The 14413-nt window shown below is 46.4% G+C and overlaps 1 protein-coding gene across 1 annotated transcript in view; it reads right to left on the bottom strand.

Moving 5' to 3' along the window:
- Nucleotides 1-14413, bottom strand: part of PYGB (glycogen phosphorylase B) — a 689075-nt gene that overhangs the window by 303641 nt on the left and 371021 nt on the right. Inside the window, exon 9 of the mRNA XM_078649032.1 lies at nt 5362-5454. Within this exon, the coding sequence (XP_078505158.1) occupies nt 5362-5454 (93 nt within the window). The remainder of the gene's footprint in view (nt 1-5361; nt 5455-14413) is intronic.

Consider the following 14413-nt stretch of genomic DNA (forward strand, 5'->3'; position numbering starts at 1 on the left):
ATTTAGTTTTGTTTTGCTTCATATCTGGGGCACTTGGGATTACACCCAGAGGATACCAACACCAATAGAAGAGAGTGGCCACTGCTCCTCAGGAAGGATGATGTATGGTGGCAGGAAAGCCCCTCACTGTAAAAAACATATAGGCCCCATAAATTGAGTCATCTTCCCCCATGCATTGGCTTGTAGCAGGCGGGTGGTGCCTGTGTGTGAGGGTGGAACATGATTGGGTATTCATATGCTCTCTGGTTGTTTTATCCCATGAGGACGCAGTTAATGCAGCACAAAATGGTGGTTCCTCTACATGTTTACTGGCATTCCTCGTGTCCCTTGCAGGACCTTGGAATGTCCGTGCCTGGAAGGTTTAGCTAATACGCAAAAAGTAAACCCTTGGCAAACACATTCCAAAGAGCAATTGGTGCCTCTTCCAACCAAACCTTTGAGAAGGATACTCGAGAAGATGAGCGCAGCCATGAATGAGGAATTATGAAGTCTGAACTTGGCACACCTTTTGCCTGACCTTGGCTTCCCATCATTACTCCATGGGCAGGATAAGAACCTGCCTGGCAGGACCAGTTCCATGGATTCTTCCTTGGGGACATGAGGGTGGACACACACTCACTGGGTTCTTGGGCAAGTCCACACATTTAATGCATCAGGAATGGAGCGGCATTGGCAGATACACTCATGTGCACCATGATCAGGGCGACACTCCCGGTTTCCCCGTGAGAGGACTAAGGCAATGGCAGACAGGTGGACATGGCAGTGGAGGTCGATGGTTGGGGGGATTTGGGGGGATGACTGGTAGTTTGGGCCACAACAAAGAGTATGTAGCAATAGCACTTCCTAGGAATGGGGCAGCAAAGCCATAAGAAGACTGAAAGAAGCTCCATGTCAAGCAGCATGCTATGATTTTGTAACTATTTTCACATGCGTTAAAGTGTGCATCCATTCTCTCACTCCCAGCATTTTAGTTTCTCCCTTATCAGTTTACCCATCAGGTTATAGATTGGTCGATCTGTGTGCAAAAATCCGTTTCCTGTGACTTTGTGGCCCTGCTTTTGCAGGTGCTGTGTTCTCTCCAGATCCCAGGAATGTTTCCTGGTTTCCTCAGATTTCAGAGCATTCTTCCCGGAAAGGTCGGTTTGACTTTTGCATTCATGCTGATATTGTTGCCTTATACTACGCCTGTTTTCTGCATGATCCCTGATTGTGTTTATATCAATTGTCCCACTAGGAGATGTTCCGCTGCAATCTCTCTCTGCCCAAAATACCAGACTTAAGAAAAGTCCTCTTCAGCAGGGTTTCCCTATCGCCCTTCACATTTTTTTAGCCTGCTTTCCTTCTCTGTTTTAAATAATACTGGGGAAAGGTTTTGGTGACTATTGGGACTTACATCCAATTCAGATGCTCTCTCTCTCCATTCCTGACATTTCACTGGACTTCCCCAGAAGTTCTTCATATTCACTTCGGAGAGCTGTCTGAACAAGACCTGATCATCTCATGTTGCTGTATTCCATCAAGGCATGAGCAAAGCCTAAGCCATGGGTGATTTCTTGCTGCTGTGTAGTGCAGGAAAACTGGAGATGACATTGTCCTGGACAGGAGAGTAGCTGTCAGACACTGCGAGTAGGAGCAAGATTAAAATGGCTTCATCTGAACACAGGAACAAAAGCCTTGTTGAACACCACAACAGTCTTCAGCCAACAAGCAGTTACCAAACCCAAGACATATGCTTCATCAGGGGTCCAAGTGCATTCTTAACCCATAGGAGACATGAAATTGTGATGAGCCTGCACCTGTCAACCTATATGTTAGGGTATTGTCACATTACCTGAAGTGATCTCGTGCTGTCCTGGTTTCATAATCACTTTTGCTGCAATCTATATTTTCAGCGATATGATAGTTTAAGTGCAGTACAGGGCCCGATCATATATCCCAGTTAGTGGTGGAAAGTGAAGGGTGCCCTACATTCCAGCCATTAAGAGGAAACATTTGGTGGACCAAGTGGCTATACCTTGGGTAGGTTCCTGGAAGTTCTTATGGCTGGTTAACCTCTTCTTCTGAAACACTAAAGCAAGATATATTCAATAGTCATAGTTACTAATTGTTATGTTTAGCACCAGTAGTCCACTTGTTGAACACAGGCTCTGCAGTGCCATCTTAAACTATTACCGGCACCACCCTTCACCATTCACTGGATTCATGGTGTCCTTTAACTAGCCATTAAAACCTTTACCATGAACCAGTTATTGGCATGTTACAACAAGCATCTTCCATCGGTTGGGAACCCCAGTTCACCTTTAACTGAGGGGATGCTTGCAGATTCTCATTTATGTGGACACGCTGAGTTTTCCCTCCTTACACAAGGACTCCTCTAAAGCTGGACCAATGGGTCGATGTGTCATGGCTTAGATGATACATCTGTAGCAAGAGAATGCAGACTCAAAGGAATCGAGTAATTGCAGACAACTTGTGATCTGCACTCGATAGAAAGATATTGTCCATTTGCTCTGTTTCTTGTGTTATAGTACCGTATTATGTAAATGCTGTACAACTGGTTGAAAACATACCATAGATAGAAAGAGTACTAGAACATTCTTGTTCCTTTTGCTAAACCATCATTTTACCTACTCTACTTTACCAGCATACAAATATAGACCAAGATCTGGTTTCAGAGACTGCCCAGTGTAGAATCCACATTTGCGTGCAGCCGATTTATCACCTCCACCACAGTAGCAATGGAAAATCTGCACGATTCATAGTTTTCTGCCACTGCGGTGTGGAACAGGTAAATCCACAACTGAATATTTGCCCAAAATGCTATGTTTCAATAGGGAACACAATGCCAAAGGACAAATGCTCCGGCAGATTTTCTGGCGGTGTCCAATGACACCAGTGAAATGTTCACCCATGTGTGTGGGAGCAATGGATGTACTTCCAACAAGGTGGTACACTGGAACGACCTAACAATCCCCATCCCACAAATACACTTTAAGGATTCTCCAGCATGAAAGAGATCTTGAGTGAATTATTTTCTGCTTTTATCGTGGCCTTTTTCACAACAATGATGTTTTGAGGTCAATCAATTAATAACACAGCATTAATTCAGCTCCAATGTTTCGAGAATGATGGTGAACAGGCAGGGTTAATACTGTTACATTTCTGTTGGTTGTCACAACTCTGAATCAGCAGTTTTACTGATCATGTCATAAATATTTTCACTGTTTTATTTTCAGTAGATTTTAAATGTTCTCTTGTGACATTCTTATACTACCACAGGAATATGCCCTTCAACCACACCCCTTGGCTCACAGCCAACAGCTTTATTTTGTAGGACTAGCTCTCTAACTCCCTGTGGAAATTTGCCTCTTAACCCAAGAAGCCATAAAAAAATATTAACTATTTGGACATTGTGGTTTGGTTATTGTGACAATGTATGTATGCATGTATGTATGTAGCATTTCTAGGGAAACATTCTTTGCAACGTGATTTTTACACTGCAGTGCTTTACCATGCATTTGTTACCCTGCACTTGTTTGGCACATGTAGGCCTTTACCAAGCATGCCTTAAACATGAATTTAAGGTAAGGATGGGGGTTAGGGGGGGTCTCCTCCCAAAAAGATAAAAATAAATATGTATATATACACACATATACATATATATTTAAACTTACCTTAGTAATGCTTGGTAATGCATTGTGATGTAGTGTTTTTCAAAGAGGTGTTTCTTCAAACATTTCCTAAATTGGAGCAGTGTTGAGGTGGTCCTGATGGCTATTGGGAAGCTGTTCCGGATCCTGGGTTCATTGTTGGAAAAGGACTGTAGCTTTGTGTTTTCTTTTTCACCTCTTCTTGGTTACAGTCTGCTGGTGTGTTGGCTGCGGGTGTGATGAGAGCCACCAGAGATGGTGAGCTTAAGCAAGAAGTCAAACTCGTTCAGACCTGGCAGAGCCCAGTGTTCCAATGTACTCTCAAGTAGAAGTGATGAGCAAGAAAGAGGTTCACTGTGGTCAGAGCAAAGCTAGTTTGAAAACAGGTCCTTGAAGACCTTGCTTAAAATGAATAAAGAAAAACCAAAGGTTTTTCTTTGTTCGCCATAAGTTGGCAGGGTATGCTCAGACGTGAGTCCCTTGCTCACTTTGCCACTGGATTCAAGCAAGCCGGGCTGAAGAAGGCTGGAATGCCAGAAACCGGTCCTCGGTAGCTTGTTTCCGGTCCAGGGAAGGCATGGCTTGGCAGTTCGGCTGGACTGTTCCCATGAGGCACAGGGTCAGACTGATTTGCATATGGCCATGTCTGAACTGGGGTGGCAGGGCGGGCTAAAGAACGGTGATGGATTAAACCCAGGTCAGTTGACTGGGGGTGAGTGCTTGTATTACCAACGCTCCGTCTATCATTTCCTTTGGTTTTTCTTTGTTCGCCATAAGTTGGCAGGGTATGCTCAGACGTGAGTCCCTTGCTCACTTTGCCACTGGATTCAAGCAAGCCGGGCTGAAGAAGGCTGGAATGCCAGAAACCGGTCCTCGGTAGCTTGTGTCCGGTCCAGGGAAGGCATGGCTTGGCAGTTCGGGCTGGACTGTTCCCATGAGGCACAGGGTCAGACTGATTTGCATATGGCCATGTCTGAACTGGGGTGGCAGAGTGGGCTAAAGAACGGTGATGGATTAAACCCAGATCAGTTGACTGGGGGTGAGTGCTTGTATTGGCAACACTCCGTCCATCATTTCCTTTGGTTTTTAAAATGAATAAAGACACATAAAAAACCACAAAGGATGCAGAGTAATGAAAATTAGATTTCATCAACAAACAATAGCAGTGGTGAAGAGACAATTACTTCCAAAATGTAGCCCAAAAGAGAACTCAAGGTTCCTGATCCTACCCAGTACCCAGATGGAGCTAGAGACTGCGGTAAGGGCCAAGAGGTATATGCGGGATAGTATTAGTGTCTACAGGAGGGTTTCTTGCTAATCGGTTCTTTAGGAAGGCTTGATTAAAAAAAGCTTTAAAAAGCTACTGGGTTTTTCCTCGCCCAGTAATCAACCTAGAGGATTTCCAGGGCAGATGATAAAATCTAGTTCATTATTTAACATACGACTTGTGAGGACTTCACTTGTAAAAAAGTAAAAATACACCATGATTAAATTTACCTTATTAAACACTGGGTCTGTATTCAATATTTTATGAAAAATGACCACCTCTTGGTCCCTAACAGACCACCTCCACTTAAAGTTCCAGTTGCACCGCCCAACTAGCTAACAGGACATTTTGAGACAAAGAATAAAATCTTGTACTTAATGATATCGAAAACAGAGTAAGGAAAACAATTGAAGGAAATGTTTAGCCTTCACCCATACTTCTCACCTTATCCCACTGCACTTTTTCCACATCCACCAGGATCCTCATGAGTTCGGGAATGGCCAGGGCTGGATGCGTATCGTTCAGCTGGATTGCCACCTGTAAAAATGACAGAGTGATCCACCAATATTACTGTAGTACCTCAAGCCTACAACCCCTTTGACAAAGCATTGATAGTTTGCAGTGTTCGTCTGTGTAAATGACAAAAAAATAGAGGGACAAAATATTTACTATGTGATGGGCAATGAATTAATACACCGTGCTCCCTCAAAACATGCTGCCTGCGCAATACAATCTAGAATTGTGCTATGGCACGAAGCAGAGCTATCAGTGTCTTGTGTGAGAGGCACACCTTCTACTACAAATCTCTACACGCAGAAAACTGCCCACCTTTTAATCACATAACGTGTTAATTCATTCAAAGTTACATATTACACCGGAGACATGCTATGGTTTTGCGTTGGGATTGCGTTACTTTTGTGTCCCAGCCCTGCAGCAAAACCCTTTTTGGCATTTACTAAACCATACAAAGCCACTTTGTGTGGCTATGCATAGTTTAGTAAATACAAAGTAACGCAATGCAGAAAGTTGCGCTGCCTTCCATTACTATGTGTCAGGCAGGTATTACATGTGTGGAGAATGAGCTTTCTCAGGCATCCCACCCATGTATTTTGACGCAATGTCCGATTTACAAAGACTTGTAAAACTGGGTTTGCACCAAAATGGTGCACCTACCCAACACGTATAACAAGGAAAAATATCATTATTTCTCCGTGCTACTTTCTCTTTCCATATCTGGTGCACTGTGTTGCAAGAACTATTAGTAAATGTGCCCTTTAGTGTCTCACAGGTGCCCACACGTATGGGAACTCTCGGCCGCGGTGCATGATTCTTTCCCATTGTGCATGCAGGGAGATTTCGACTATACAAGAACAAACTTCACATGCTGAATGGTGCCATCACTCAAAGCATTGTCCTAGGTCCCCCTCGGGTTTAGACACATATGTATCAGTTGATCCATCTGCATTCTGTGGCATGAAAGTTCTGCCGAGGTGTGAAGCATACAGATAAAAATCTAATTCTGCAAGCTTCAAATCTTTAGCAGGCATTGAAGTGAGGAACAAGAGTTGTGACTAAGTTCAGATTTGTCTAGCCTTTTGGAGAGGAGGAGAATGGGCGGACGCAGGTCGCATAGTCACTTCAGGGCCACATGAAAACCCCCGCCCCCACATTACCATCATCCCGCAAATAACACCAAGACACGTATGTTAAGATTGGGAAAATATGCTGCAGGTTTATTATTACATACAAGATTATGTAATCACGGTGGGTTATCTTACGGGCAATCCAAGGGCAGGCCGCATTCTCGCCACCTGCCCGCCTGCTGAGCCAATCAGCGCCGTGGCGAACCACCCAGCTGATGAACATTATGGTAATAATACTCACGCCCCTTGCGGGGCGTAACTAAGCAACCCCCGGTTGCGCAGGCCCGCAACCGCCCGAAGGACTACTGGGGCGCCGACTCGGATTCCTAGACCTCCCATGAGGTTCTAGGTTAGGCTCTGGCACCCCTATGTGCCCGCTGAAGTACAGTGTTGCACCTCTCTGTTTCCGGATTGCCCTGTAACTCCGCCTGCAACGAAAAAAGAAACACATTAAAACTCCCTCAGGAGCCCCCCCCTCAGCTGACACTCTTGGGTAAGCGGTAGGGAGGGAAAGAGTGTCCACGTCCACGCAACGTCCGGGGCGGCAAAGAGACCACCGCAGTGGCCTGAGGGGAAGATATACCTTCTTCCTGCCTGCCGCCCCCCGGACGTGCGTCACTGGGCCGCCCCCTCCACCAGGCGACTCTGCCCGGAGGGGGGGTGTCTGACCCTGTCTAGGGGCGGGGCGGCCCTCCGCGACTAAGGGCCCGCCCTCCTGATGGCCACCGGGTGGCCTCGGGCAGGCGCATAGTCACTTCAGGGCCACATGAAAACCCCCGCCCCCACATTACCATCATCCCGCAAATAACACCAAGACACGTATGTTAAGATTGGGAAAATATGCTGCAGGTTTATTATTACATACAAGATTATGTAATCACGGTGGGTTATCTTACGGGCAATCCAAGGGCAGGCCGCATTCTCGCCACCTGCCCGCCTGCTGAGCCAATCAGCGCCGTGGCGAACCACCCAGCTGATGAACATTATGGTAATAATACTCACGCCCCTTGCGGGGCATAACTAAGCAACCCCCGGTTGCGCAGGCCCGCAACCGCCCGAAGGACTACTGGGGCGCCGACTCGGATTCCTAGACCTCCCATGAGGTTCTAGGTTAGGCTCTGGCACCCCTATGTGCCCGCTGAAGTACAGTGTTGCACCTCTCTGTTTCCGGATTGCCCTGTAACTCCGCCACAGCCCATGCGATGGTCCCCGCCGCCGCATGGGCCCCCCACCAACCTATAGCTTTACCTGCAACCTTTGCTCTGCAGAGCCTCTTTCAAATCCAGGAGGAATAAATCTAAGCCCACAGGCGTCAGATGAATTCCATCGGCCTCATAATAACCTTTGATTTTGTCCTGAATCATATCATGTTTGATGAAACCCAGCCCCCTCTGCTGTGTAAACTTCTTCATGGCACAGTTTATTTTCTTCCTGGTCCTCTCAATCGCCTGGCATGACTTAGCGCCTACCCATACTCTACGTGGTACAATTTCAGACCACCAAATCTCGCACTCACGCATGAGTCCACAGATGGCCCCAATATCTTCTTTCATTTTCTGGAGTAAAGTAGACCTCCCCCAGTTCGTGAGGTCATTACCTCCCAGGTGAATAACTAAGTGATGTGGTGGAGATCTCTCTGTGGCAAGCGCCACCTGTAATCTGTACAGCAGACTATTCCAGCGCATGCCAGGAAAACCCAACCAAGTACAGTCCATGTCAGTGAAGCCCTGTGTCCAATGCCTGATCGTGGCCCACCGACCCAATCTGGCGACCATGGAATGCCCCAAGACCCACACTCTCGACCCTGTCAAGAAACAAACGCAATCTACATCAAAAGTTTATTTCGAAAGGGTGCACCAACAATGAGCATCACATCTATGACCAAAACACAGCAAACATATGTACAAGGGGTTTGATGAGAACCACAACAGTTCAAGGGCGAATGTACCGTTTAAAACAGGATGACTCCCATCGCCCCACTTTCTGAACTTTCTCTGGCTGCAACCCCGCTTAGAATGCAGAGGTGGCCGCCCCAATACGGAAGGAGTGACTGGAGAACCTTTTCCCCTCTTTCAGCAAACCCGCTCTATCAAGGCATGCCAGCATTATTTTATCCATCTGGTACTTAGTCAATGGGGTCAAATCAGCATGGATAAGAAGGTAGCCCTGGACAGCAGGACGGATCGAGAGAAAGGACTTAAGTGTCTCAACCGGGCAACAACATGGATCCCCCAGGGGGGCCAGTAGGATAACCGACCCTTTCCCAGCCTGATCAGTTTCGGATCGTCTAAGGGTGATGGACAGGCCTACTGCCAACGTTAAGTCTGCCACCCCTAAAGCATCCCCTGACACATCTACCTTTGAGCGTGCTACCAGCTCGCTGCTTCGGAATGCCCCAAAGAAGGCTAGGCTGAAGGCCGCTGAAAAGAGGGCAGCCTCATAATGCGAGTGAACTACAGACTGCAGGACCGCCAACATAGCTTTCAAAGTGGGGAACTCAATAGGGGACCTGGTGTCAGGGATCCTGGGTTCTTCTCTTGCCCACCCCTTCAGAGCTGCCTTAATTGCGAACGACTTGGTCGGATCGCCTACCCCTCTCAACCTCGCATCGTGACTGATAGCCGCCAAGTGTCCGCCTACCCAGGAGTGTGTTTTACCCTGCTTTTTGGCCCATACCACAAATGCTTGTACCCTGGCTTCCAGCGGACAAAATCAAATCCGACGTAGCATTCTGAAAATTGGCCAAATGACTGCAACCAAGGGCCCCCTAAGAGTGAAGCAGCGCAGAGCAGCCCAGGGGACCATCATGGCAGGAAAGACCGAGAAACGTAGCTGGGCCAGCTAAAAACCTCCCGGGAACTCCCTCCCAGTGGCAGTTAGTGAGGGAGATTACTTGCTATGGTTCTCAGGTCATGCACTCAATTACATAGGCCACACTACTTATGGATATTTCTTAAAACGGGTCTTCGGACACGCCTATAAGAGCTGACGGTGCATGAATAATCATGATAGTGATCGTCCTGGCAAATCACTGCCAGATCATTAGTTGTGATAGGTTAGAGCCAACTAGCAGAAGCCCGTTACCGTAAATGTCATTCCCATACTCAGTTTAAAGTGTGTTCCATTATTGCAGCTGTCTATGTACCAATGTTAGGTACTCCTTGGTGCGTGCCACGCCACTTCTCTCTTAACACACTGATTGCAATTTCTCACGAGTTGTTTATCTTTGCACAAGTGCCATAATTGCCTACGTAACGTGTGTTCTTGTGCCTGGTTGTCTGGTATGTATTGCGTACTATAGCAATTGCATTCGCTGCACCCCCTACGCCCGCCCAAAATATTATGGGTACTATCAACTCCCGGAGTTCTAAGCAATAATGATTACCCCAGATTGATATATAAAGCACTCTGAAATCCGCTTTCAGGTTCTGCTCAGAAATAGCCTGTTTTTAGCCACACCACTAAAAATCGTCTGGCCATTGTTATCATGTCTAACAGGGACGATCATGCTGATATAAGGTTTATTTTGAATGATATATAATTGGGGGAGGAGTCCTTATTGTGGATCATTCAGAATTCTCTAGATGTAACAGTGCTTAGCCTGGTGATTGATGAAGCGGATATGATGTGTTGAGGTCAGGAAAATCATGCCCACCCATAGTGTGGTTAAGAGCAGCCTGGGTAGCTCTTACCTCCCAGGAGGAGGGGTCTGCTTGCAGTTTTAGCAAATTATATGTTGAAGACATTGGTAGGTTAACATGTAAACAAAATATTTTGAAACCAAAAAATCCTTCGCTAGCGCTAACTTTGTCTACAGGGCACGCTAAGGCAGATCAATATGACATTGGCTTATTTAACAAGAACACTCACTTGCTTAGCATTAATCCTAACTCAGATGAAGGGGTGTTTACGCCAGTCCACATACTGCCAAGTTACAGTGTTATGTGTGACATTTTATAATTTGAGTGCAATTATGAGCGACAGTTCAATATCTGTGAGTGACGCTGTCTCGTGAGGACGAGGGGAACAGCAGCTGCCCGGCAAGGGATTGTAATTATCTGGATAAAGACTTGTACCATAGCGTATACCCTGTTAGTAGACTTGCATATTCACACCTCATTCACCCACATACATAATATTTATTCTAACTGTGAAACAAGTTAACCCCTGGTATTTCAAATAAAGCATGCCTCTTGTTTACTTACAGGAGTAATTGCAGTGACCTATGCATAGCTGACGAAGATTGAGACTAGGTATGGGTGGCATGGCCATGTATCCAGTCTTCTACGTGTGACATGAAAATGTCTTATGTCCCGCACTTCGCCGCATGTTAGTAAACCACGGACTGCGTGTCAGTTGTAAGGCTGAACTATCAAATTGACGTAGTCGTGCGTTGCCGAGACGTCTGGTTGCTTTTCGTACCATGGCCCGGAGTGCGGCATTATCTATAGCTGCGTTTTGCCTTGTTTACTTTGAGCAGGACTCGGATTGATAGGGTGCGGCGTGCTTGCCTAATAGTGTAGTTAGTGTGACAAAGGCGCTATTTCAAGGAAGGCAACGGGCCCCGGGATGGTGTTAGAAGGATGAAATGCAGCCATAGTCAATTACAGCAATATGAGGGTTCTCGTGTCCTTGGTGCCACTGCACCCACAGCACCCACGGAAGCTACGCACCTGTTTGTGCCGGTCTCAGAGAAGGCGTTCTTTCATATAAGAAATAGGAGTAGGGTCTTATTCTCAAATTCCAGTACAGCATCCAGCTGTAATATTATTAGACCAGTTCTATCACATGCTATGCTGATGACATACTCCTACCCACACCATAGTAGATGACTACCTGCAATGCCGGTCCATAGCTAGTAAGCGAGTACCATGGCTACATTAGAGTATAGTTATAAGCTGTAGTATGAAGCTATAAAACCCAATACATGTACGATCAGTGTCACGTACCACTTCTTGAAATTACAAGGTGCAAAACAGTCATAAACCTCTATTACTAGTACCAATGTGCAGGTCATAATTGTATCTTGTCGGCAACTCAGGCTGCAACCCATAAATGAAAGATCCGATTAAAGATGGGCAGAAAGCGGGCGGTGCTTCGTGCCCTTATCGTGCTTACATCGTGTCTCGATGAGACAGCGCAAGTGCTGCCTAGGCGAGACCTGAAAACTATACACTGCCATGTGTAAAACTAAGTACAACCCACTGTTATGATCTGCAGGAAACATAGCTTCAGATTTGCTAGACTCAAGAAAACGAAATATATTAGTAGTATGCGAAATAAAAGGCTATATCGGACAGGGCATTTTACCACCGAATAACAAGAGTTATTTTTGTTTTTGTTTTCTGTAGTCACTCACCAAATACAAGCAAACCATGCAGCCTCGAGTAACTTCACTGGGTGGATTCAAGCAATAAACAGGGTAGGTATAGCTGCAGAAGATCTTAGTGTCAAACCGACCACATATCCACTATAAGCCCCCTTTTCTTTCATTAATTGGGTCGCGTGATCTATCAGATTTATACCTCAGAAAGAACTTATCGTTGCTTGTTAGGGTATCATTTGGACCCTACTGGTAGTGCGAACTTGGGCACCAGGGGGTCTTATGCCAGGAGCAGTAATACAAGATGGGCAGTTAGCTCACATCGAAGAATAAACCCTGGGCAGCTTTAGCTAGTAAAAACCTGGCATCCTTGAGTTCTTATACATACAAGAAAAGGTGTAATATACTGAAACACATAACTTGCATCGTGCACATACTACCTGAATGTAATGGTACCTGAGCGCGATGGGCGGCCCATCTAGGAGGTGGCCTCGGGCATTAGAGTCAATGCACTAGGGGGTCCAATCATTCTCAGGTAAAGAAAAGGGGCGTTTTCAAGGCTTTCCACACAGAACATGCCCACATTATACATATGTGAGCACTGCAATTACTACGAAGCATTGGGGTGACCACATTCTAAATTTCCCTTCGTTTACGACTGCAACTAGTGCAGGCAGGCTCTTGCACAATACAGCGGTGCAGCTTACCTTCCCCTAAACTCGACCATCGCCAGGGACAATACATGTCAAAATGATGGAAATAATGTAGTTTTTTCAATAGCAGGGGAATCTCCAAAAATTCACACGAAAACCCGATAGTGTATAACTCAGAACGTTGGCACATGTTTTGTAGTTTGGGTAAGACCTGATAGGTCGTGAAAACAATCTCCCTCCTCGCACACGAATACTTACAAAGCCTATTGTCAAGACCATATGCAAGAAACAAGGACTCCCCAACCACCGTTCTTCGTGTTCATACGTCATATCCCCGTGCAGCATAACGATATCAATTAAGGGCGATATCAATTAAGGCATATGCTCGGCAGGAGCACCCATACCGGTAATTAAGGGTTTGGAGTGTGTCAGCCACGATTACATTGGGCGCGGAGGCGATATTGGCTAGTAGCACCAAACACAGTACTGACGTTTTCAAACTCGGCATGTCACCGAGCAGTGTTTGTACTCTCTTAGGGTTACCCCGTGACTTACACTTCGAATCGTTCGGCAGGCACAGGAGTCGGTACATATACACCCATACCTAAGAATCGCAAAGGGTACCCGGGCACGTGCATATGTATAGAAATGTCCGCATAGCAACCTGCAACCTTACCTAGCCGCGAAGACTGAATATCCGGGGCGGGGGTCCTCGCCACACATTACCCAGCCCTGCAGTACCATCGTAAACAACCCGTGGCCAGGGTCACACAAGGAAGGGAGGGGGAAGCATTAGTTGGCCCCCTTGGAGCGATGGGATTACCGAGTTTCTTTAGGAAAATGCGAGCCTAGACATGTGCATACACGGTATTACCCTAACACCCCGGATTCTCCTGAAACCATAGCCCTGGTATCCTAGTGCGATACGAACAGAACAGATACGGCGAACGACGAAAGTAGATGGCAATATTGCGCGATTTGGAGGGGCAGGGGCGCAACTTCAGGGGGGGGGCAGGGCGCGTGGCTTCTGGGTGGTTGAGTGCTGGCGGTGTGACTACTTATGTAAACCTAAAACCATATTCATGGCCACTATCTCTTCTGCGCGCTCTGACCTCTTCGGGTAATGTACACGCTATATCCTGCCAGCACGCAATTCGTTCTTATGTACAGCGCTCTTTCCTTTGTACCGCGCTCTGCCATCTTCGGGTGCAGTTCGCTCTCTAAAACCACATTAGCCCACTTAATGTGAGACAAGGATCGTGCCATAATATGCTCCTAGTCTGCTAGCCCTCAACCGGTTCTAAGTACAGCGCTCAGACATCTTCGAGTCATGTTCGCGCTGTATACACTTATCGTGTCCTAATCAGCTCCTGATCTGCTAGTACTCAACCCTGGCTACCCTGATTGTGAAATCAGTCCGCCGAGTGTCTCGCGCCACCCGGGTGCTTGAATTATGCGACGAACCACCTTTGAGTTTTGTGATTAAAATGCACACCTTTGCACTGCATTCGGTTGACCTGTGCACGTTGCATGTAATAATGCCGAGTTCATGCGTTCCTGTCCCCTGGTCTCAAGGTCATTACTAAACCATTGCTAACCTTTAAATTAACGTTTGCATTCGTACTCAACTGCTCACTAGCAGTTCCGTACAATAGTTCCGTACAATTGTGGAGCGCTCATATCCCATCGGGTAGAGTCAGCTCGAAATCGCGGGGAAACCTTCACCTAAGCTTACTCCCTGCCCTGACTAATCTCAGCGTCTACTAAGCAAAACAAATCAATTTAACTTCCCTATATAGTAACACAATCAAGATTTAAGAACACAATTTAAAATCCACTAGTGAAAAGAAACATAATGTTCCCTGGTTTCTCACCGC

This window comes from Lissotriton helveticus, chromosome 6, assembly GCF_964261635.1.
Source record: "Lissotriton helveticus chromosome 6, aLisHel1.1, whole genome shotgun sequence".
Classification (NCBI taxonomy): domain Eukaryota; kingdom Metazoa; phylum Chordata; class Amphibia; order Caudata; family Salamandridae; genus Lissotriton; species Lissotriton helveticus.